This window comes from Orbicella franksi, chromosome 3 (genome assembly GCF_964199315.1).
Source record: "Orbicella franksi chromosome 3, jaOrbFran1.1, whole genome shotgun sequence".
Classification (NCBI taxonomy): Eukaryota; Metazoa; Cnidaria; class Anthozoa; order Scleractinia; family Merulinidae; genus Orbicella; species Orbicella franksi.
In genome coordinates this window covers 20,614,753-20,641,613 of record NC_138147.1, presented here as the reverse complement: position 1 = coordinate 20,641,613, position 26,861 = coordinate 20,614,753, and the positions used below count along the sequence as shown (strand labels likewise).

General features: G+C 36.9%; 1 protein-coding gene across 1 annotated transcript in view; it reads left to right on the top strand.

The window, feature by feature from the left end:
* The window catches only part of LOC145482660 (polyamine-transporting ATPase 13A3-like), a 177,731-nt gene that overhangs the window by 100,221 nt on the left and 50,649 nt on the right, over positions 1-26,861 (top strand). Inside the window, exons 18-24 of the mRNA XM_081461266.1 lie at positions 3,348-3,409; positions 14,986-15,130; positions 16,525-16,635; positions 17,653-17,806; positions 19,480-19,600; positions 20,880-21,004; positions 21,805-21,869. Coding sequence (XP_081317392.1) covers positions 3,348-3,409; positions 14,986-15,130; positions 16,525-16,635; positions 17,653-17,806; positions 19,480-19,600; positions 20,880-21,004; positions 21,805-21,869 — 783 coding nt within the window. The remainder of the gene's footprint in view (positions 1-3,347; positions 3,410-14,985; positions 15,131-16,524; positions 16,636-17,652; positions 17,807-19,479; positions 19,601-20,879; positions 21,005-21,804; positions 21,870-26,861) is intronic.

Genomic DNA, 26,861 nt, shown 5'->3' with positions numbered 1-26,861 from the left:
TGCTTTGTATTTTTCAAACAGCTTGGAATCTTGCAAGAATCTCTTCTTCAACAACTGTAGTCTTCGTTCTGCCATGACCCGATTGTTGGGAAGTTTAGGTGCTGGCTTCCTCCAGGGAAGAGCCAGTTGGTAATGGCCATCAACCAACTTGGCTGAACTCTCCATTACTGCTAGAGCCCTTTTATCTTCAACGGACATGGAAACCATGCAATCAGGAATCAGACCAGCATTGTCAGTCTTCAGAATCTTTCAAGTTGCTGAATGAGAACATCTTCTTTCTCAACACTTACTATTCTCGTAAAGTTCACACGGTAATAGCTATTCTTGCATTCCAGTCCGTCCATAGGGGCTATTAGCATCCGTCCCAGTAGTGAACGAATAGCGTATGGGTCACCTTTGTTGCCGCACCTTTCTTCCAGTACCCAGAAGGCCTCTAGGACATTGTATCCAATGATCAGGTCGACCTTAGTCCTGTCGATGCTTGGCAAATTAATGTCTTACAAATGAGGCCATCTTCTAATGTCTTGGTCGGTTGGAATGCTGTGGCTTGAGGCGTTTACCTTTTCAACAGTCCACAGTCTCTGGATTTCTAACTTGTCCGACCCATCTATGACTTCAACTGTTAAGCTTATCTCTTGACCAAACTTAGGACTATCTTGCTTCTTTTGCTTTGTCAAGTAGAACGTTCTCAGTTCTCCTTGAATTCTCAGCTGTGCTGCCAGGCCTTTAGCACACAAGGAGACATCCAATCCGTTGTCAAGAAGGGCATAGGTCAACAGTTCCTTGTCCAGGTCCCAAATGCGAACCTTCACTGGCACTATCCTGAGGCACACTTTACCACTTCCGGCTAGGGTAGTGTTCAATTGTCCACCTTGGGTAGGGGGGAGACAGGCAGCTTGAGTAGCTCGAGCATCTTGTGAAGTCTGTGGTATCAAGGTGGCCTGAGTGATGCTCTTCACTGGCCTGATTAACGTTCAATCCTTGCTGATAGGGAGGATGGAGCAGAGTGTAATGCATTTGCTTGCAACCATCAACTTGACATGCTCCCATGGTTAGGCAGCCCCGAGAGATATGACCATATTGGAAGCAGTTGTGGCAAAGCTGAGCCTTCCTCATTATCTGAACACACTCATCAAAGGTCTTTCTTTCAAAGTTTTGACATTTCATCAAAACATGATTCCTGTTACAGGCCTGGCAAGCAAGGATCTTCGCATTTAAATGTACACTCCCTGAACCACACCTTGACTGGTTGCCTTGTTTGCCTGACGCGGTTCCTTGGTTGTTGAGCGTGGTGATACAGGTGAACAATGGGTCACTCGATTTTAAACTTGGCTTTGGTTTAGTGCCACTCTATTTATTGTCAGATGTAATGTTCATAATGCTTCCAAATACTGCATTATTTGCTGCCCTTGCCTTTGCTGCTATGAACGCAGAAATGTCCTTAATGTTTGGTCTCTTACCAGATTGTTGAATAGAGTCTGCCACTTCAACGAACTTAGTACGAAGATGAAATGGCAACCTTTGTACAATTCTTCAGAGGTTATCCATGCTGTTGATTTCATCTAGATGACCCATAAACTCGAGGGTGTGCTCGCAGTTTTTTAGTTTGTCAGCAAATTCAAGTAGCCCTGAACGATCGGACGGCTTTATTTGAGGACCCTCAGTGATCCCGTTGTCAAACTTGGCAGCAATTGTATACGGATGAGCAAAGCGCTCCTTGAGCAATTTCCTTGCAGTCATATATCTGTTTGAAGGATCCATTACCACACAGGACTCAATTGTCTTCTTCGCATCACCCGTTGTGTGCTGCAGTAGATACACAAGCTTCTCGCTTTCATTCATTGCATTTCATTCAACAGTATTCTCAAATGACTGGGAAAAACTCCAATACTACATAGGGTTTCCATCAAATACGGAGAGGTCTGGTTTGGACAACGTAAATTCTTGCCTTATTGTCAAGCCCAGCTTATCTAGCATGTCTTCAATGATGGCAAAATCACTGTTAACTGAATCTGTAGGAAAGAGTTCAATATCCTGCTTGACTATGGGATATGAAAACTCCTTCGCATGAGGGTTGAACCGTGAACTTGTGAACTTGTTATTGCCACGTTTAACTTTGGTCTTTTCAATGTGAGCTTTGACATCTCTCACTTTGGGTTCAACAACACGTTTTGAACTTACTTGTCCAGCACACGAACCAGGTTGTTTGAAAATGTTCAGTACTGCTCTGCCAAAGGTAGAATAATCTTTAAGGATCTTTACTTGAACAGCTGCCTGCTTGAGTTCATATTTTAAGCTTCTAGAAATTGACATTCTATTTTCACTTCCTCTTCTTTCTCAAAAGGTCATGTTTTTCCTTCAGTTGTTCTATTTGAAGGCATGCCAAAGCTTCCTTGGCTTTTAACTGCTTAATAGATACACGTGTCGAGTTGCAACTTCAGAGAGAACCAGTCATGCTTATGTGATCTTCCAGTCAGATCTCTCTTCCCTCTTGAGCTCTAGAATGAGATTTTGCTTTGTCGTTCCATCGCTTGATATTTGAATCAAAAAGATCCTTTCACTGACAATGTTCTTGGAAGTAGTGTCCTTCACTTGCAATTTCCTCAAGATCTCCAGTTAGTGTTGCGATGTGCTCATAATGGGCTTTCTCAAAATGAGCAAATGCTTCATTAACTTCTAACAGTTTCTTCAAAGTCCCGTTTGCAAACTCTTGATGTTGACAGTCTGGCCCTCTATCACAGAAGGATTCCCAACCGTACGTTCACGAGTTAAATTTATACAAGAGCAAACAATTGTCAAATACTTGTGAAATGTTCTTGGCTAGTCTGACGCGAATGGGACTTTGGGTGTGATGCTCAACGAGTTTGCCTTTGAATTCTAAAGGTCTCTGAACAGTCTCTTGGCCGAGACGAAACACCGCGTCAGACTAGCCACGAACATTTTACAAGTATTTGAATGAAAAAATGGACACGAAAATATGAAACATTATGTAACCCAAAATAACTGGTGAAACTAATTAGAATAACAAATATACACCAAATGATTGAAAAACGGAAAACAGTGGACAAAAAACATGATGGCAAAACAAAATTGAGGCGCCATGACTACAACCATACCCTATTTATGACCAAAATGGCCAAAGTCAGTTAAAATCAATACCCTAGTAATGACCAAAACGGCTGAAAAACCATACCCTTTGGGGCCGCACATACCTATATAGCACATATAAGAGAGTACCCCCCCCCCCCCCGCTGGGTTCCACTGTAATCTGAGCTAGGCTGACAACACTCTTGTTCATGCCTAACACAATTATGTTGACTTCACTCATTTTGTTACAATTGGCATAGACTGGAACATTGACTGAAGATGGTCTGGACCTGCTGGGAGTTGTACCAGTCAAAGCTGCAAGGTATCTTTCCACAAATGTTTTTTCCTTCTGTGCTCACTACTGTTGTTTGTATGTTTTGCGTATATTTAGGTGGCTCTTCACAAAAGGATTAAGACTATTCAAAATTGTTTCAAATCATATGAAAGCAACTATTCTACATAATTTTATTACTTTTTGTTTCAACTTGTCCAGAAAAAGAAATGCCTTAAAGCCTCTTACTGACATTATCATTATAAATGGACTTTTCCATAAACATTATGTGTTTTTACAAAAATAATACAGATTTTTAATTTTTTTTTTAATTAAGGGTTATCTGGGGCAAAATAGTTTGAAAGTCAGACTTGTTTAGACTTAATCAGCAGTTAAATAACAGGTTTCTATTGTCAGAATAGCCTAGAAGCAAGCTCATGTCTGGGCTACACACACAAATGGCAAAGCTCTAGTAATAGTTTAGCAAACCACAAGATGGACAGGTCACGAAACACCCTGGTAAAATCCTCGCAAGCGTGTGGCAAGAGGAGGGAAGCATTGAAGTCCTGAAATGCAGCTATATCCAAATATATCCAACTAGTGTTTTGCTGTGCTATGGAAAAGCTGTTAATCTTCAACATATGTGAAAGGTAGAGTGGAGTAATGTGGAGCTCTTGTAAAAGACGCAGCGGAACACAACTTGCACAGTGATATAAAGCAGGACATAACTAAATTCAACACTGTCTTGCTTCACTCAAACTGGAGCAGCTTACGACAAAAATTCTGAGGCAAAATTCCAACAGACATAAATGTGTTGAGTTGCAGGCCAAAAGCATCGAACATTTTGGGAATTTTGGATGCGGTTTCCCCGTGCTACATCTGCAAAAATCCTTGCAGCGGTATCCACGTGTGCCTCAAACGATGGCGCAATTTGTTCTAAAAATAGAAAAATTGTCCCATATCGTAGGGACAGCCCCAATGCTAGAAATGGCACATGCTTACGGTCTCCATCTCCGAATATGGCTCCTGATGCAAAAGATGATAAATAGCATTAATGAAAATAAAAAACTAAAGTGTTAGAGAGAGAAAGAAAAGGAGATAAAGGCAGACAAATAGTTCTAGTGCAAGGTTGATTGTGTGGAGTTTGGGACACCTAAATGGTTTATGGAACTAATTGAGGAGGTGCCACAAAGTAACTAAATTTAGCAAAAGGAATACAGTGTTAAATAACCAATTTAGGTTAAAAGTATTTCTTTAAAATCTAACTACAAAAAAATTAATTACATTTCAACTTAAGAACTAGTAATATTATTACAACTGTCAATAATTTTTTTTTTACAGTTTTACAAAATCTAGAAAATGGAGTAATTTGCTTGATAGTAATTGGTAATGAGTTCCAGAGGTTGGCACCAGTGTAATGAAGAGAGCAAATACCATATTGGGTGGTTCAAATTGATTTTAAAAACAAATTTTCATTCAGTGACTGACATGTAAAACACTTATGTATCAAGATATCAGTTTGAAAAAATCGAAAAAACATGAAGGGGTCAGTTTATGAAACCAATGATAAACAAAAGAAAGGATTTTTGAGTGAATTATATCATTAAATTTTAACAGATTAGAAATTTCAACAATGGTTCTGAATGTGACACAGGTTCTGAGAATGTCATAATCTAGCTATTCGCTTTTGCAAAGTGGTAACAGGCTTGAAGTAGGTTGGGTATGTTAAACCCCACACTTGAACAGCGTAGATGAAAAAGGGATAAATTAATGAATAATAGAGCATAATAAGGATATCAGTGCTGACATAGTACCTCAATTTTGAAAAATTCCTACAATGAGTTCTTTTTAGTTTTAAGCAGAGTTCATTAATACATGTATGATTCTTCCAAGTAAGATTTGAGTCAAAGGTAACACCTAGATATTTAACAGTAAAAACTTGCTTGATATTTACTCCATCAATTTTTAAATTAAATGACTTACTTAGCTTCAATTTCTTTGAAAAAAAATGAAATTAGTTTTTAAATTACTGAGTGCTAACCTGTTGAATTCATCCATTTGGCAACTATGATTTAGCTTTGATTCAAGATCATCAAGGCTCTTACATGAGCAGTAGATGTTAGTGTCATCAGCAAACAAGCAAAAGTAAGCAAACTTGAGGTGTTACTTAAGTCATTAACACATAACAAGAAAAGCAAAGGTCCAAGAACAGATCCTTGAGGAACACCACAAGTTAAAGGTAGGAAGTCAGAATCACGACCATCAACACGCACAAACTGTTCTCGGTTGGAAAGGTAAGACTGGAACCATTCATAGGCTGTGCCTCACACTCCATAATGATGCAATTTCAGCAAAAGGATAGAATGATTTACTGTATTAAAAGCTTTTTTAAATCAATAAAGATACCCCGTCCAAACTCCTTATTGTCAACCGAAGAGCAAATTGATTTGGCAATACCTATAAGTGTATGATTAGTTGAGCATTTCTGTCTAAAACCAAACAGAAGTGAGTAGAGAATGTTATAACATTCCAGATAGGCATAGAGGTGATTATACATATACTTTCTCAAATATTTTACTGGAAACAGATAGGACTGATATTGGCCTGTAATTATCTTTGCCTTGTGTAGAACCTTTCTGAAAGACTGGTGTTACTTTGGCCAAGTTATGTTTTTCAGGGAAAATACCACAGAAAAGATTCATTGACTAGGCATGATAGAAGTGGAGCAATGTGAGTCTTAAGGATTTTTGGCAAGGGTACTGGGATACTACAGGGACCAATGGATTTCTCATTGTCCATTTGAGATATGTAAGATTCAACTTCGTATGAAGTAATAGGAGAGAGAAACATTGAGTCAGGGAAATTTCCCTTGAGAAAAGAAGTAGGACAGTAGTTCCCATGGGATATATTAGAAGGAAATCATGTTAGATGTTGTTATTTTCTCTTGTCAACTGAGACAGGATGGATTCAAGATGTTCTTTAAATCTCACAGGATTAAATGAAGGATGACTGTAGGCACAGCAGCATTAGATATTTTTAGCTTTTGTGTTATTAATTTCAACCCAAACAGCTTCAAATTCATCATCAGTTGTGCTCAGGTCAGTTTGCTTAAAGGCATTTAAAGATTTACTAGCATAAATAGCCACACCACCAGCAGCAGAGCTGGAAGGCTGTGAAAAGAGGGTGAAACCATTCAGATTATTGTTCATTTTAACACCAGCTGAATAGTTTTCTCTGGTTTCACTAATACCTATGACATGGAAGGGAAAATTCAGGGATGCAAGTGTAATTTGTAAGTCATTCAAATGAGCATCAAGACTGTTTAGATTTATGTAAAATAAAGTAAAATAAGGGCTTGAAGATAATAAACTTAGTTTCTGAAAATCTGATGGGTAATAATACACGGAATTTATAGGAATTACAAGGTAGGTATGTTTGACTCAATGTAAGAGTTGCCTAGATTGCTTAGATCAGATATTGTAGACATTACATCAATGGGGGGGAGTAATAGTTCAATGTCTGAAGGTTTCTCAGAATGCATGTGAGTGTCAAATTCAAATTCATCTAAAGATGTAAGGGGAAAAATATCAGAAATACATGTTTTACAGAACCATACCTCCATATTCAATTGCAGATGTTGGTAGTCATCAAGGGTTAGACCATTGCATCTATAATGGATTCAGAGATGACAATTACCACATTTAATTGCTTGATGGTTACTGTTCACCCATTTAGGGCATATGCCACAAGGGAACTTAAGGTTTTGCTTAGATGTTATGCTGTTCATTCATTATGTTATAGAGATTAACAAGTCTGTAAATCATTTTAACCAGAGATCGAAGGATAGCAGGCCATAGCACCTGATCCATTTGGTCTGTCTTTTATAATGAGCTTATCGAGGGAGAAATAAGCAATCGTTTCTTGCGCTTTTGCTTGTTTTAGCTGTGGTAGCTGGGCTCTTCTTTTTTCCATCATTTCTTTGGCCAGGTCGTCAAAGATGTGGATTCCTTTGGGTTTTATTCTTCTTGCTGCCTTGAGAATTGATTCCTTTGCCTTGTAACTGGTAAACTTACATACAACCTTTCTTGGTTTAGGAGTACCATCATGTCTTGTTGGGGCGACCAATGGGTACAATGGGTACAATGGGTGCAATGGGTATGCTCGATTTCAGGAACCGACTTGAGATTTAATTTGTCAACACGAACTTTGTTTACTTTCTCTTCAGTTGTTTTCCAGGTTTCGCCATGATCTTCTAATAAGCCTTCTAAGTGGAGATTGTTCCTCCTGCTCTGGTTTTCTAGGTAAACCGTCTTTTGTAGATGCTTGTTTACTGTTGTTTGAAGGATGGTGACATTGCTGGTAGTGATCTTTAATTTGGTGTCAATGGTTGTGAGTTGCTCGTCATAGCTTGCAATATCTTTTTGGCTGAACTCCAGACTGGATTTTAATCCCACGTAGTCTTTTACTAGATTGTCAATACAGGAGGTTAAATTGGACACAACAGATTCCATGAATGATTTAAACATACATTTTTGAGCTTTCAGAAGATCTTGAAGAACACATGAAGAAATGGTCTCTGGCAGATCATCGTATTCTTCGGCTTCTGCAGACAGCGAACTTGGTTTGCGCTGATTACTCTTTTTTGTAGACATAATAGTGTAGATATATAGCAGTTAGAGCTGAAGGAATACTCAAAAAGTGGTTAAATTTTAAGTGAATTAGCTTTGTCAAGGGAGGGGGGGAGTGAAAAAACACAACTGCCATCTTCGCTGACTGCTGACAGCACGAGGGAACAGGAGAAGTAATATGGCATTTAAGAAGAAACCCATCAGATGTCCTGAACAACATAGGTACAATCGGAGCTTACGATGGACACGCGTTTCTTATAAATGACATTGGAAGGCTAGGAAGGGTGTGTGCATGTGTTCATTGTCTTGCTAGATTCACACAAGCTTACAACCGTCAATGACACATTCAAACATGCTCTCAGGGACAAACAACTATCAAATGTCTAAATGAGAGAGTTGAATTGTCACAGACAGTATATGAGAAAGCCTTCTTCCCTAAGAGCACTGCTCTAGAAGAATCAATCAACAGGTGGCTGGAACAAGAAGTTAAAAACAGAAAAATTCACATCCATCACTCTATGTGTGGTCACGGTGGTGAGAGGTGGATCGAGAAGTTTCCTGTGGATGGGTACAACTCAAAAACCACACTGTATATCAATACCACAGCTACTATTGGCACGGCTGTCCAAGGTGTTACAATGATCAAGACAGATTAATAGTTCAAAACAGAAAAACATGCAAACAATGGTATCAAGAGACAGTCATATAGAGGAAAAAGAGGAGTGTTGAGCTAGAATTGAGACGATCTGAGTGCATATCAATGATGAAATCGATAGCAGTTAAAATAATGGTGAATGAAGGAACTACATTTGCACTCCATTCATGACACTTAATGGTGTCCTTAATTTACTATGTGCATGTTTCTGACTGGTTGGTATAAGTTGCTGGAAGACACCTTCTAATGGCTAGTGTGTTGTAGCCTGCGTCGCAGACAGTCTAAACCGCCAGTATAGTCCGTCTGCGCAACGGCTCTCAAAAGCTTGTTCTGATATCCTGCAGTTTGTGTATCCATTTTTGATTGGCTAGTTTCTTACATGCTTTCTGATTGGATAATTCTTGCAAAAGTGATCACGCAACTACATGTAATGCTAAATGTAATTTTGTGCGAGTTTCCCAAGTACATTTGTAAATTCGTACATTATTAAACGTCCAATCTAACTTGAGTTGGAAATAAGATTCCCGCAATTACGGAAGAAGGTTGGCAAAAAGTGTTCAAAGCTGCGAGAGAGCAGTTTGAAATCGATAATCTTCTACCCGAACAGGGAAACTCGCTTCGCGAATTTGTTGAAGGTCAAAATATTTTTGTGAATTTGCCGACGGGCTACGGTAAATTTTTGATTTTCCAGTACCTTCCGATCGCTGCCAATGCTCTGTTCGACAAGCCTCGTGGTTCCAGTATTCTCGTTGTAATATCACCGTTGTGACCGCTTATGGAAGACCAGATTCTCTGGCGAGGCCGGACAAAGATAAATGACACCCGTGATAAGAAGCAGCATAACTTGCAACATCTAATCAAACACAGCCGGGCGCGACGTAATAATAAAAATGCAAGTAGTCAACATGTTCCCGAATATTTCAAACTTTTTCCCTCCATAGCTAATATCAAATGAGCTTAACACATATCTTGCAATACAAATGAGCCAAAAAAAACAGCACATAGCAAAAACCAGAGGTGTCAAACTCTAAAAGTTACATGTGGATAACAACGGAAACCACACAGACCTATGGCCTCTAACGCCCTAACGGCTCTACTCTACTGAAATGTCCTCATAAAAACACAGGAATATTGCTTAGCGAAATACTCAAAGATCCCCCTATCATACCATGCAAAAGGGGCAGATCCTTAAAGATGTACTAGTTCGAGCAAAACTTTCGAAGCGGCTGTTACACGTGGATAGGAGTTGTGTAGGTCTATCACGCCATTGTTTAGCATTGCATGATATATTTTGCAAGAATATGACCAGTCACAAGGCGCATAAGAAACTAGCCAATCAGAAATGGATACACAGATCTGTGTATCCATGCGGGATATCAGAACCAGCTTTTGGGAGCTGTTTCGCAAACGGACTATATCGGGGACTTTATGACACGTCCGGCTGCAACGCAGGCTAGTCTGTTGTAGAGTATTGTGCAAAAGTAATACATGCAAAAAAGCACAAATTTTGTTCTTTGTTCCTGTGATTTTTCAAAAAGTTTGCTCAAAAGCTTGAGTGGAATTTTGCAGTCTTTTGAGTGGCTAGAACAAAGAGCGACTTTTTTTCGAATTTTCTCCAAGTTATCAGAAATTTTCAAGGACCAACATTTCACCAGCCATTAAACAAAATTTTGCAAGGTACTGAACGGCAGTTCACCAGCATTTGTTGAATTTTTATTTTGCAACTGATACGTGTAGAAATAAACTGTCATGTAACTTACACAAGATTAATTTTTATGCATGTATTTTGTAAATTTGTGCTGGTGTGCACAGTTTGCAGTCATTGTTTACCATAGGTGTATAAGGGGATTTTTTCAAATAAAGTAAATAAACCAGGAAGTTAAAATGCTGAGTAAACAAAACTCGAAGCCTGATACAATTAAATTATTATGCTTTAACGTGAGAGGCATAAGTAATTTTTAAAAAAAGAAGAGCAATATTTTCCTGGTGCAGAAAGCAAAAAGTCGATTTGATATTTTTACAAGAAACGCATTCAAGCAAGGAGCATTAGGCTCAGTGGAAAAAAGAATGGGGTGCAGAGATATTATTTTCTCATGGGAGTACAAACGCCAGAAGTGTCATGGTGCTTATAAAGAACAGCTTTGACATTGATATAATGTTGTCTCAGACAGATTCGAGCGGAAGACTTTTGTTGTTTAAAGCTTTGATCAAAGAGGAAAATTATACAATTGCAAATATCTACGGGCCCAACAAAGATGCAGAAGCTGTTCAATTTTATCATAAACTATCAAAACTATTAAGAACCAATGATTCCGGAAATGAAGAGAACATAATTATGGGAGGTGATTTTAATTGTCCCTTGAACATCAATCTGGATAAAAAAGGTGGAATTCAAATTCCCCGGAGGCACGTCATAAAATCTATTGAAGAAATTCAAGATGAGTTCAGTCTCCATGACATTTGGCACATAAAAAATCCAAATCAGCAAAGTTTCACTTGGGGTCGCTGTTCTCCTTTTGTATTTTGTAGATTAGATTACTGGTTGATTTCGCATAAACTGCATGATTTAGTTACAAGTGTGGATATTTTGCCCTCAATCAAATCAGACCATTCTGCAGTATTCTTAGAACTCAAAGAAATTAAGGAAAATAACAGAGGTCCTAGCTATTGGAAATTGAATACGACACTATTGGCAAATGAAGAATATAAAAAGATGATCATTGATAAATTGCCTAATATTTGGCTTGAGGAAGCAAAGGATCTCAGAGACCGAAGATCAATTTGGGATTGGATAAAATTTAATATTAGAAACGATTCTATTATTTTCTCAAAGCGTTTATTGCAAATTCGACAAAAACATGAAAGAGAATTAACTAACAAATATCAAGAATCATTAGCTGCCTTTCAAGATAATCCCTGTGACAATACGCGAATAACAATGGAAAGATATAAAAGCGAACTTGAATCGATGTATGACAAAAAAGTTGAAGGTTTATAAATTATACGGGCAAGGGTACGATGGCATGAACATGGAGAAAAGAATAGTAAGTATTTTTTAAATTTGGAGAAACGTAACCATATTAAGAAACATATTAAAAAAATTATACATTAGTGGAGTTATCTCTACCGATCCACTCTCGATAATGAACACACAAAAGCAATTTTACACTAAGCTGTACAGCAGTTCCAAAACAAAGTTAGACACTCCAGATGCAGCACTCTTCTTTGAAAATCCAAATCTATCAAAGTTATCAAGTGAAGTAAATGAGAAATGCGAAGGAAAAATAACAATTGAAGAATGCCAAAACACTATCAAAACATTCCAACTAGGTAAGACACCTGGAAATGATGGTCTGCCAATTGAATTTTATATTGTCTTTTGGTCATCAATCGGTGAAATGGTGGTCTAAAGCTTTAACGAGGCTTATAAAGAGGGAGAAATGTCTAACTCACAAAGGCAAGGGGTCATTACACTTATCGAAAAAACAGGTAAAGACAGAACCCGTCTTGAAAATTGGAGACCGATTTCTCTCACCAATGTTGACACTAAAACAGCATCCAAAGTAATAGCAACACGAATTACTAAAATTTTACCAGAGATAATCCACAGCAATCAGACTGGATATGTTTCAGGTCGATACATAGGGGAAGCAGCTAGATTAATTCTAGATGTCATGGAATACACTAAAACATTTGATATTCCGGGTATATTTATTATTCGTAGATTTTTAAAAGGCATTCGACAGCCTTGAATGGAATTTTATGTTTAAATGCTTAGAAATTTTTGGCTTTGGTCACAGTCTTGTAAGATGGGTGAAAACATTTTATAGTAATGTATCCAGTTGCATTATAAACAATGGATCTTTTTCTGCTAATTTTGAGTTAAGCAGAGGTGTTAGGCAAGGGGATCCTCTGTTGCCATAGCTATTTGTGATCTCAATTGAGACTTTAGCTGCTGCAATCCGAACTAGTATCGATATTAAAGGAATTAAATTGGACTTAGAGGAATGGAAACCTGTCCAATATGCAGATGACCTCACTACCTTTTTATCCGATTTAACATCCGCACAAAATCTCTTTAAATTACTTGATCGTTTTGGAAAACTATCAGGTTTAAAGGTTAATTATACTAAGACAGAGGCAATGTAGATTGGTTCGTGTCATGACAGCCCCGAGAGACCCTTATCTTTAAAATGGTGTAAAAGCATAAAAGTTTTGGGGTACACTACAGTTATAACAAAGAAGTGTCTTTTCAGAAAAATTTCCACAACAAGATTATCGAAATTAAAAAGCAAATACATCATTGGAGCTGGAGAGGTCTCTCTTTATTTGGTAAAGTATCAATCATTAAAAGTCTTCTTCTCCCTAAATTGGTATATATATTTTGTATCCTCTCACCTCCCTTGGAATTTATATCACTGATTCAAACGATAATATATAAATTCTTGTGGAAAGGGCCTGATAAAATAACCAGAAGAGCTACAATTAATTGCTCTGACTATGGTGGATTAAATCTCACTGATTTAGAGACTTCAATTAAGTCTCAGATTAGCATGGATTTCGAAAATTTTGAATCCTGAACCGTCTCCATGGAAAAGCTATCTTAGACATTTGCTCAAACCTTATAGAGGTTTTTTCTTTTTTCACTGCAACTATAATGACTATCATATTAATTTGATTTTTTATTTAGAAATGCTGCAGTGGTGGTCTGAATTTCGCTCAAATTTTTCAACGGATTCTAAAGCTTTTGACTCTATAATTTGGAATAATTGTAATATAAAGATAGATGGCAAACCGATCTGTTATCATAACTATATGAATGCCGGGATAATTTTTATCAGCGACTTAATGTATTCTTGGAACAATGTTGAATCCTTTAACATAGCAAAGGACAAGGGACTGATAGGCTCAAATTACTTGAGGTGGTCTGCTGTTCGCTGCTCTGTGCCAAAGCATTTAAGGAATCTCATCGTCGATAGAAACGTTTTAAATACACTTGAGTTAAAATGTGGTAACAAAGATTTTGATCCTCTCTCGAGCAAGAGTAGAAACTTTTATGCTTTTCTCATTCAAGAAAAAGCCAAACATTCAAGAGGGTTCTCTAAACTAATGTCAGATTTTAACCTAAGTGAAGAAGAGACTCAAAAAGCGTTTGTACTGGCAAAATCAGTTGCTCTTGAAACATTTGTACAATGTTTTTGGTTCAAAATTTTAAACGACATTTTGTTTTGGAATACCCGATTAGCAAAAATCGGAAGGATTCAAAGTGATCTTTGTACGTTTTGTCAAACCTCTCGAGAAACATTAGAACATTTCTTTTATTGATGCTCCTTCTCAACAGAATTTTGGACTAAATTTGAAAACTTTTGGTTGACAGTAACCAGGGAGCAAATAAAACTGGAATATATTAACATTATATTAGGAATATTAGATCAGAGATCTAGCCTGCTCAACTACTTTATCATTTTAGGTAAAATTTATTTGTGGAATTGTCGCAAAAATAAACAAATCCCTCTCTTTTTGCCTTTTGAAGATGTGGTCAGGAGAAAATATGAAACTGAAAAGCTTATAGCCTCTCAAAGTATCTGAAGCTTAAAACATTTTCAGGCAAAATGGAACCTAGTTTTGAATAACAATCCAATTTTTTTGTAAAGGAGTAAGTGCTGCTTGTAAATTATGTAAATTTATATGTACATTCATGATAATTCAAATAGCTTTATTGTAATTTTATATAGAGTATCTTGTAACACAAAGCAGTTGTGTAATTAGAGTACAATGTAGAGCAAGATTTGTATTATCAGTTGTGTAGGCAGAGCATCTGTAGTAGTTGTTGTGTGTAATCGTAGTGTTAGTAGTGCAATCGTAGTGTAAGTAACGGTCGTATTGTAAGTAATGTAAGTAGTGGAGTACGTGATATTAGTATTGTAAGTAATGTAAGTATTGTATGCAATAGTAAAAAAAATAAAAAAAAATAAACCAGGAAGGTGTCATAATCCGGTAAATGGACAAAACTGTCAGGGAAAATTTTCGTGGCCAGCGCTCTTCTTGGAGCTCTAACTTCATGTTATTTAGTATTGTTTCCATCATGCATTTGACAAAAATGTACTCTGCATTGTGTAATTTCTGGTTTGAGTCATTTTGAAGCTCTTTGACATGAAACTTTATGGGAGTAGAAATGCTCTTAATCCCTTCTGGCTACTGAAGGTATGATGAGCTCCTAAAATAAAAGAAACTTTGGCATAATGCAGACTTTTCCCTCCTTTTGTGGTGTAAGTTGTCAAAATTTTCTTGAATTTTGATACTATATTCTAGGTATTATAATTTGATTTATATATTTTTTTCAGATTTGGTTTAATGATACCTGGGGATGAAAGTATTCCCCAAGGTCCAATGTTGACTGCCATGGCAACTTGTCACTCACTAACAGTAATAGATGGCAAATTGACTGGTGATCCCCTGGATCTTAGGATGTTTGAGGCTACCGACTGGGTAAAATGGTCTTCTCAATCTATTTTTCCTCTGTCCCCCTTCAAAATCACTTCTTTCAGGTCTGGAGATGCTGGGTAGTGCATTATGTAACACTGTTACAAAATAATGACCATTGATTGTTATTAACTATATACTTGATGTAACAAACTATTCATTTTGGTTGTTTGTCACAAATTCGTTATAACAAGGTCTTCAATGTAACAAACCCTCAATATAACAAATCAGTTTCTCCAGAGTAATATGAAGTAGTATTTTATAGTCTGGCAATCAGTAAAGGTCTTTAAAGGAAATTAGCCAAGTGTGCTTGCACAAAATGGTTCTTGGTAAAAATAATATAATAATTGTTATAAATTGTATTCTTTGTGAAAAAGTAAAATACTGACTATAATATGTACTACTTCCTGCAAAAGTAAATTTTAGCAGTTAAAGAAACACCACTTCATGACTGAGAAACAATCTATAAAATTTTAAAAATTAAAAAGCAGACATTTCTTTCTCTTTTTAGTATTATGGACACAATTTCAGCATAATATTATAAGACAATTAGACTTTTGGTGGGTAAGCGATGGTTTAAAAGATGACATTGTTTAAGTAGATATAAAGCCATCTATTAAGCTGGATTGTTCTGTGATAACATCACTTATTAATGATGTAGATGATAATGAAGTCTGAATGTGGTCCAAGTGTTTGGAAATTTGATTTTACCGAGTGAATGACAACAATAATTATCATGATCTTCTTGATGCAATTATTAAAAGTTGACTTGAAGAATTTATAGAGGTTGTTAACAAACAGGTTCTTTGGGATTGGTTAAAATATAAATTCAACTACAGCTAATTATCAATTATAACAAAGCAAAGTGCCAGTGGCCCAAAATATCAATTTCACTCAGATTGTTAACTTATTTCATGAATATGAAACAAGCCAGGATACACTGTAGGTCATTTAGCTGAGTTAATCAAATTATTTTTAAATATATGATTTTAAAATTATTTAAAATTATTTTTAAATAACTTGATTAAATGATTGTTTATTAAATAAATTTGATATTCATCAAATTCCATCAATAAACTTCTAAGCTAAAGGCCAGGCATAAACTGATCTTTTTATCCATTGTTAATTAAGATTATTGTGATTCAACTATGTTACTATTGACTCTGAGTCCAATTTGTGTGACACATTTGATCACGAGTCACTTGCCACTTTCAGAAAGTCCTTTGCCGTCATTTGTAATGCTGCGACATATATAGTTGCTTTACCCTTTAGAAGCCATTGATAATGTACTTATTTTCTCATGATGTATTGTTTTACAGCTATATATTATTTCCTCCATTCTTCTTTGTTCTTTTGGCTCTTCAAGCTACACTTTTCTTGATACTGCTCAATCTTTTCAGATCCTTGAAGAACCTGGTGAAGACAATACAAAGTTTGACAACATAGTTCCGACTATTGTTAAACCCAAAACTGCTGAGGAGTTCAATGTCGAATCTGCTTTGCGGGGGCATGTAAGTTGATTATTGATCATATACTGCTTAAGTATACAACTAAGAATGATAATATGGTGTAGATTCAGTCTACATGATCTGTAGTCCTTAGACATCTAGTTTCTTACAAACATACTTACATTGTTGTATTAAAATTTGTCTAAAGTTCTGTTTTTAATTATTAAAGATACAATAACTGTTGTGGTGTCCCCATCCTTAACGCATGAATTTAAGAGTCACTTGGGAAGCCATACAAAAAGAGCATCACTCTCAATGCTGTTGGCATGCTTTGAGGTAATTGTTACTCCTCATGAATGCGATGCAAACCCATCACAGCCTGACTCCCAATGGAATCATATCATAATCATAATTCAGCTTGTCAAGAGTCATTAGCCTAGCTAGACTACTCCATCAGCAAGTAGCTGAAGACTTAATTATCATTGATGATGTAATGCAGCGTTTAACACTGTTGTCACAAATACATGTTGCTAGGTTACTATTTTAAGGCCCAGTTCAGATGTTGTACTTCTGCCATGCTGAACTAATTTCAGGAATTATGTTCAACATAAGCACGGAGGAAATAGAAGGTCTGAATCAAGCTTTTGAATTAAGTTTGGCAAGCAATTAAGTTCAACAAGGTCTGCTGTGCTACACAACTCTGGCATGGCAATGATTCAAATGTTGTGCTTCTGGCATGCTAAACAAATTTAATAAATTACATTAATGTAATTTGGCAGAATTTCATTCCAGTGGGGAGTTATGAGGAGAATATTGTTACGTGGCTTCAGTAAATCCTGAATTTGGTATGACTCTGGCATCACGTCTAAATCAAAGTTGTGTTTCTGCTGTGCTACAATCAAACCTAATGTCAATTAAGTTCATCACAGCAGAAGCATAACATCTTAAATGGACCTAATCTACCAAACTAAAACTCAGTGATCATTACTGTTGTTTAATCCAGCTATAATATCGTCCTTGAATTTCTATTATTTTTTGCTATTTGTAATAGAACTTTTGGTCTAATATTTCTTGCACCAGACACCATATGAGATAGCCATTGTTCGCCAGTTCCCATTTTCATCAGACCTCAAGTGCATGAGTGTTGTGTGCCGCACATTAGGAGCGCCTAACATGGATGCATATGTTAAAGGTGCCCCAGAGACCATTGCAAGTTTTTGTCAACTACAAACTGGTAGGAACTGTAGCTTTACTTCATTTGTAATATGTAGGACAGTCAGAAACCTGCAGTTTGCCTTCCTTGATGTAGAGATTACTCGATCAGCGCCTTCCATGTGGGCATAAATTTGGGTGGCTTACATGTACACCCACATGTAGCTTGTTTGCCATAAAGTAAGACTAGACAAGTCGCTTAAAATATGAGCAAAGTAGGAAGTATGAATTAAACTTATCAAGTTCAACAAAATGATGTTCTGTGATGAGCTTTTTGAGTAATGCCAAAGCAAGCTAAAACAGTCAAAGTGTACATTCATCTCAATGTTCCATTTCCCCACAATTATTAAAAGCTCTTGGCTAAAACTAAAATATATAGTGGTAAGGTGCACTTAACGCAATTCCTCAGAATAGGCCCTTTGCACAATCCAGTCACATTGTACAAAATCACACATGCTGGGATGCAACTTGCATAGTGGGACTTCCAAAACAAAGCAACTCTTACCAGTCCACCTTAACCTGCCTTTGTTTTAGAACTGTGCGACTTGCATCCCAGCATGTGTGATTTTGTACCATGTGACCGGATCATGTGAAGGGCCTATTGCATTGCTCATCCCTACTGAGCATGACTTTTGTGTAATTAATGTGTGCACACAAGTGCATGTACATACATAGGTGCAAAAAGGCATCAAATATCCAAAATTGTCTCAAAGAACATTTCCAAATGTCAGCCAAAATGAAAAAGAGTAATTTTTCACTGGATGAGTGAAATGAAATACAAGTAAGTGAAAATTTTTTTTCTCACATGCCCCTGGGGCCTGGGTATAGGTCATGTGACTTATTGGGCAGGCAGTTGTTTTTGTTGCCTCTGTCATTGCCGACTTTCCCACCCACACACCGGAAGATTTTAAGTTTTTATACAATGCCAGTATATAATGTACAAGCCTTGAACTTTTTTTGTTATCTCCAGTCTTTAGCATAATGCTCCTTTTATTAGCTTTGATTCTGCAATAAGGGTCAGGCGGTGGCAGTCAGCTTGACAAGGCTGCCAGTGGTGTGAGAGAAGAGTATTTCCTTCATATTGTTTGAGAGATTTAGTTAACTGTACAGAATACCAGGAGAATAGGTGTGTATCTGGGAAACTCCCTACAGATAATCCAGGAGAGTTGGCACTGATGATGTAAACAACAAGCTTAAGCTTGACAGCAAAATAAATGCTAGTTTTCTCCTGAACAAACATGATGACCTGTGTTTTTGTTACATAAATTATTCTCTTTAGTTTAAAAAATTAAAAAAGCATGCACAAAACCGTCACTCAAGGATGCAAATTATGACATTGAAATCAATGACTCAAAGAAACTTTTTGAGTCAACATTGTCTGAAATTGTGTAATTTTTTCATAAATTATATATTACATCATTGCATACATGTATGCTGAAGAGTTCCTTCCTATCAGGAGAAGTATTTCTTTAAAAGACTTTGTTTTCAGCGACAGCAAAATGAACACTCCCTGTTAAAAAGGAAAGATAGAAATGAAGGTGTATTAATATTGTTGCTAATTCCCATCAGATGTCTAAACCACAGCCACAGTTATGATTGATACCTTCCTTGAATGTATTTTAAAAATGTAGATTTAGATTTGATAAAAAGTCAACTTGAGTGAGCCACACATTTTTAATAATCTGTAACTTTTAGTTCCCGTAGATTTTCACGATGTTCTTCAACACTATACCCTGAGTGGTTACAGAGTACTAGGTTTAGCATGGAAACCATTAGATAGAAAATTGTCATGGCACCAGGTCCATCGAGTCACACGGTAATTTTGATATTCATGTAGTGTTACATACAGTGTATGCTAGTGTAACTAAAAGTGAAAATGTGAAGGAATAGAGTGGTCTTGTATTTAAAGGGGCTAGGTCACAGTATTTTACTAGGTAACTGTTTTTTTCAAGCATGAGCTCTTAACTTCAAGTTGGTTGAGCAGCAGTCTTTTATTGGCAAAATATCAGCCACAAATCAAAGAAGGGTGATTTCTGAGCATGATAAACAACACTCTTATTCTCTTATTGTGATATTTCAGTTAATTTCATGACCATGCAGCAGCTGGTACATTGTAAGAGCTGAAATTACCTAAAATTGGGTTACCTAGCACCTTTAAATTGAAGGACAGTAATTTATCAATGTGACATGTAGGACATAAAAGGTAAATAATTTACTTAAGTTTTCAGTTGCACACATTATAATTGTCAAAAAAAAATTAATGTCAAAAACATATTGAGGCAAAAATATGTACGCGTTATTTTATGGTTTTGTGGCAACTGTAATTCATTCATTACAAATAATAAACACTTTTGGATCATGTTAAGTGTAAAATCAAGAATTACATAGACCATGTAAGGAGGAATAACCTACCAAATCCAACATGAATGCTGAGGTGCATGTAGGTAACACACTCTAAGCTATCACATGAAAGCCAAATTCAATAGTTGTTTTTTTACTAATTCATAAATATCTGTTGATAAGCATTTGAAATCTTCCAGCCTATTTTTGCAATCTTTAGATTTGCACTGCTAAAGCCAGCACTTGCTGTTTCCTGACATCAACTGTCTTTTATTTTTTGTTGTTGTACAACTGATATCAATTGTGCAATAATAACTTCGACAAATAATGCAAATCTTTTTGATTTGGTCAGGTTAATTAGTACATTATGAAAAACTGACTAGATTTTAAACCATTCAGAGGTGGAGAATATTTTAAATGAAAAATTTAATAATAGCGAGTGGTCAATTGTCTGAAATTTTGTGTAATATAGAAAAATTGCAATGTTGGTATTTATGAGAAGAGTAACTTGGTTGAGTAGTGCAGGGTTCATACAGGACATGGAGCGTCCCCTATACCTCTTCTGAAAACAGTTTCACGCATAAGTAATTGGCCTTTTCACGCATTATGAAAAATTTGAAAAACAGCTTCACGTTCACAGAAAAAAGCAAGCAATCACATTTCAGTTAAAAATGCAAAGGCTACAGCAGGTAAATCATGTTTCATTAAAAAAATACAAAATAATGTATAGTTGTAAAAATTATTTTATTTCACAGGGATTACATAGAGACAAAGCTGATATTCCTAGGGCTTTTGATCCTTCAAAATGCTCTCAAACCACAGACTTCACCTGTCATAAGAATGCTTCATAGTGCTGATATCAGGACTGTGATGGTGACAGGTAGGATACATTGTCGTAAAGCAAAAGAAGAAGCCTAAGCCGTGTATTACACTGTGATAAAACACGACGGACATTTGAGAACAATCGAGAAATGTAGAAAACACTCACCTGCGGAAAGTGTTTTCTACATTTCCCTTGTGTTCTCAAATGTCTGTCATGTTTTATCACAGTGTAATACACAGCTTAGGCTTCTTTATTTGTTAAATAAACTTGTGCCAAAAAGTTAATTTTAGCAGACATTTTAGGCCTAGCCCTTCCTTAGTGCACTGAGGAAAGGCTATACGTACATGTAGGTCTGAAACGTCTACTACATAACTGACTTTCTGGCATTTTTTATTACTATTTATAACTTTAGAACTGTGATTATATGATTCATGACAGATGTAAATTCAAGTACACTGATGCAGTAACAAGCATGGTTATTCTGCATGCAGTTGCTCAATAATTATTATTATTGCTGACTGAAATGTACTAATAATGCAAATTTCATGCAGCTGACAAGTATTCGTTACAGTGCTACACACCATACTGTTACCACTTGAGAAAGTTTTTGATTGAAGTTTGACATCTTTTTGACAACTTTTTGCTGGTTTCTATTTGAAATGGCCAGTCAAAACATCAGAACTGTTGAGGGCAGAGATGTTAAATACACCAATAATGTTCATCCTGATCGATGTTCAGATTGATATTGATGTTGGAATTCAACCCAGAGCAGTGCAGTTTCTTTTGGCAGCAGCATTATTTTGTCAACTTCCTGTAATGTTTTAATTAGAGATTAACTCTGAGGTTGTTATTGGCAGGAGATAACATGTTGACAGCAGTGAGTGTTGCTAGAGACTGTGGTATGATTGGATCTTCTCACAAGGTAGAAAGATCTGTTCCTTTTTTTGTCACATCCTAGTTTGTTTACATATTCAGTAGGTACACAAATCTCAGTATAACTATCTTTGCATCCTTGGAGACCAATGGTTACTTAAATTGGTAATGACTTGAAGCAAGCCAAGAATGATAATAGGGTCAACAAAAATTTACCATGATAGCACAGTAGTCCCTGGGCAGTAAGTCTTATCGGAATACTTCCTAATCTATTTTGGAAACCTGGTCACTTATTGAAAATTTGTGCCATGGTCATTTGTGTACCCTGCCACTGGTCTTCTTTATCTGACTGCACCTTGTTTCTGCCTTCCTATTCAGCATTGCCTTTTCCATAAAATATTATCACAATGTCAGGCATGTTTAAACCATGAAATGGTGAAATGACCAAAATTAATGGCACTACAGGTACATGTAAGAGCCACTGTGGGATATGGATATCTGTAGGGGTTAACCCTTAAAATAATTGAGAACTAGCCAATGTCAAGTCCCTGATACTAAGGCTAACCTAAGTGCTACTTAGGCTAACCAGAGCACAATTTAGGCAACAATGTAGATTCTTACAGCAAATTGACACAATATCTATTGATCGCCAAATTAAAAGATGGAAGTTCACGATGCTTTTAGGCCATTGCTTTCCAAGCTGTTTATTTTTGTGGTTTGTTTTTCTTTTTTTATCGTATCAGGGATTCACCATGTTCTTCACAAAGCCAATAATGAAGCCAAAGGGCTGGGAGGGGAGGGTAAGGAGTGACATACACTTGTAGGGAAAGGAAGAGAGGTAATCAAACTTAATGCAGTTGAACCTCCAGTTGAAACCACCTCTCATAAGCAGCCAACTCTCCTCAGCAACCAGTTTTCCAAAAATAATACCAAAAGTTTCCCAGCCAAATCACTATTATTTGGAACCTCTTGTAAGTGACCACCTCTTGTAAGCGACTGCGACCACTTTTAGAGCTAAAAGTTTGAAATTTTCTTTTCTTTTTAACCTCTCGTAAGTGACCACTTGATAGAAAATAGAGCAGAAATTGGATAACAAGGTGTTGTAATATCATCACATTCCTTGGTAGTACAAAAGACGGAAATTTCTCATCAGGAAGTACTGGATTTTTTTCTCGAAATTGACTTTTTACGCGAATCAGTAAAACATTTAAAAATTTAAAGAACTCTATCAGTCTTAAAAGAGACGACCTTTTAAAAATGTCTTATAATTACAGAAAATTGGAACTGATTTACTGTTCACAAGAACAGTTCACAATTAACATGTAAATCACCAGCAATATAATAGGGCTGTCAGACTTAAAGCTAGCAATCCAATCCTTATTATTTCTATTTTACCAAATCTTGGCAAAATCTTAGACAGGGCTGAGTCATTGTATAAGCACCTTAGTCGACATGATTTACTTAGTGATAAGCAGTGGGGTTTCCTAAACATTCCACAATTACCACTGTTTCTAGTATCGCCAATGAAATCCTACTAAACATGGAAAGAGGTAAGTTGTTTGGTGCTGTATTCTTGGACCTATCTAAAGCCTTGATACGGTCAACCACACAATTTTGCTGCGCAAGTTGTAGTCTTTAGGGCTAACTTCTGATGCAGCTAAATGGTTTGAATCATATCTCAGTGGCTGTTTGCAGTTTACATCCTGTAGCCCCGAATTATCTGATATGTTGCCTGTTACACACAGCATGCTCCAGGGCAGCATTTTGGCCCCCATTTTGTTTCTTATTTATAAAACAAAAACAAGCACTTTAGAGTAGCCCTGTATGCAGACGATGCGGTACTTTATTGTTATTCTTCAAACCCAGCTGACTTAGAAAGCACTCTCAACAACGACTTGCTTGCTATTGCAAATTGCTTAAATGATAACAAGCTTACTCTTGACCTCGACAAGACCAAATTCATGCTTATTGGTAGTGATTTTAGGCTATGTAAAGTCAATAGTATATCGGTGTCTGTTTGTGGCACTGAAGTTGATGGTGTGGAGAGTTTTAAATATCTAGGAGTTGTACTGTCCTCTAAATTTACATGGTCTGAAGATGTTGATCATGTAATACCTAAGGTGAACCAAAGATTAGGCCTTCTGCACAGAATTAAGCACTTACTACCATTTAGTGCACGCCTTCTTTACTACAAAAGCCTCGTCCTTCCGATTGTAGACTACGCTGACATGGTATGGGGCGACAAGGATAATGCTGCTCTAATGAACAACCTACAGTTGCGACAAAATAAGGCTGCCAGACTTATTTAAGTTAGACCTTTGTATTCTTCCACAATGCAGGCACTTAATCAACTTGACTGGTTAGGCTTAGAACAATGGAGGCTCTTTCATAGTTGCCTCTATGTTTATAAATATGTTAATGAAAAACTTCCCACAGTATAGAACTGCTAAGAAACAGCCATGTATATAGTTACAGTACATTCAACAAAGACGATCTTAGACTTCCATCTGTAAAACGAAATTGGGGAAAGCAAAGAACTTGTTACCATACTTTCAAAGATTGGAATAATTTAGATAGAGATTTAAGAAACTCGTGTACCATATTCGATTTAAATGCAAATTATTGGAATCAGTCTCAGTTATGTAACTTCTTTTTCTTTCTGCATTATTTTAGTTTTAGAACATATTTTATTCCCTTATTTATGTGATTAATGATATATTTAGAACAGGACCTCTCCATATATCACCGGTAGGTAAGAGAGCTTCCGGTAATAAACCCCTTACTGCAACCCCTTACTGACAAATCAAGACGCAAACTACAATCTACGGAGAACTTTATTGATGCTATTAAGACAGTACAGATACCTGACGACTACAAACTTGTGTCTTTTGATGTGAAATCACTGTTCACCAGTATTCCACTTCAATTGGCATTACAGTGAACCAAGACCGCTATACAACAATCTACTGTTAAACTACCATTACCGACAGAAGACATCATGGACCTACTGAACCTTTGCCTTACATCGACTTACTTTCAGTACAATGGTAAACACTACAAACAGTTGTATGGAACAGCAATGGGGTTGCTTGTTTCTGTTGTCGCAGAATTTGTGAAGCAACACGTGGAGGAACGCGCCCTTGCAACTTGCTGACAAACGATACCGCTTTGGTTACGCTACGTTGACGACACCTTTACCGCTGTTCACAAAGACAAAATTGATGATTTTCATGACCACCTAAACGAACAGAATGCTGACATCCAGTTTACTAAAGAGATCGAAGAAAATGGAAAACTTCCTTTTCTAGACTGTTTGGTAAGCCGCAACAACAACGAACTACAAACGACAGTGTACAGAAAACGGACGCATACCGACAGATTACTTGATGAATCATCCTACAACCCAACTTCACACAAAGCCACGACTATAAAGGCTTTGACGAGACGAGCGCAACTAGTTTTTGACACACCGCACATCTTACGTGACGAAAACAGATACCTTGAACATGTTTTTCACAAACACAACTACAACACTGACTTTATTAGACAAAACATTTACCAACCTACTGAAGCTGATGCTACAAACAGGAACCCTACACCTGTTACTACAGTGACTATACCTTACATTAAGGGCACTTCTGAGACCATCTCACGGAGCCCTACAACATTCGTGTAGCCCACAAACCTACAACTATGTTACGACACTTACTGACCAACGTGAAAGACAGAGACAAACCTAACGACAGACAGGGAGCAGTTTACAAGATCAAATGCTCCGACTGCCAGGCTTCCTACATTAATGAGACTGGCAGAAACCTTAACACGAGACTGACTGAACACAAACGAGCCACGAGAAATGGTGATGCCAACAACCACATTGCTGTACATCATCAACTGACAAACCACAGCATTGACTGGGACTGTGCTCAGTGCTTAACCTACAGTACAAACTATTTTCAACGACTGACTCTGGAAAACTGGTACACTAACCTAGAACAAACGCCTCTTAACAGATGTCAACAACTACCGGCGCCTTACAAACTACTTATCCATGACAGAAACGAAACCGACAAACGGACTTCTAACAGACCGACTTAACAATACACGGACCAAAAACCGACCTATTTGACTAACAATAGATGGATCGCAACCCACCAATGACTGATGACAAACTTTACACGAGTCTTTCAGCCAATACCATCATGGCTATACTGACCAATCACGTTCAACAGACCAGACTTATAACATCATCGACTGACAAACACTATTCACTTGACTCTGAAGATGACTTCCGCTCAGGTTGTCGAAACATCAGTCACCAACAACAGTTCTTTTCAGAACTACACTCACCCGGACGATCGCACTCTACGAACTAAATATTATTATTATTATTCAGTTTCCCTTAATGTTTAGACAACATGAAAGATTCAATTTATAACTATTGTGAGACTTGCACTGTTTGTCTTATTAGGTAGTTTAACAGAGTGATACTCTGAATAAAATACTTTGGAGAGCTTATTAAAGTGCCTATGAAGTAAAAAATAATTGCTGCTTATTTCAAAGGCTTTTCAAAGTAAAGAAGAGTGGCATTTTCCTTTTTGGAATATCTTTTTTCATTTTGGAGATATTCATGTTTTTGTATTATGCAAATGAGGAAAGTGATGGTCAACGTCATAAATAGTTCCACTTTAGCAGTAAAATACTGAATAAAGAATATCTCCAGAAATATTGCAGCAGTGTTCGTCAAACGTGGCACCAGAAATGTTCATCACAAAAAAAACAGAATGACACCTACTATGTTGTTGCCATGGCAACACTCTTGGCTCCAGTCTCTTTCTGAGAAAAATCAAATATCACCGTTTGCAACCTTTTACAGTGGGACAGAGGGTCTTGCTCGGGACACACATGGTTCCATATTGTCTTAACTGAGAGTGGATGATCCTTGTTTAAGATAAAATCTGGAAATTTTAGTCTTAATTAAAACAGGAACAGCAGCATAACTGTTGTCATGGCAATGACACGACGGGCAACATTTTGTTTC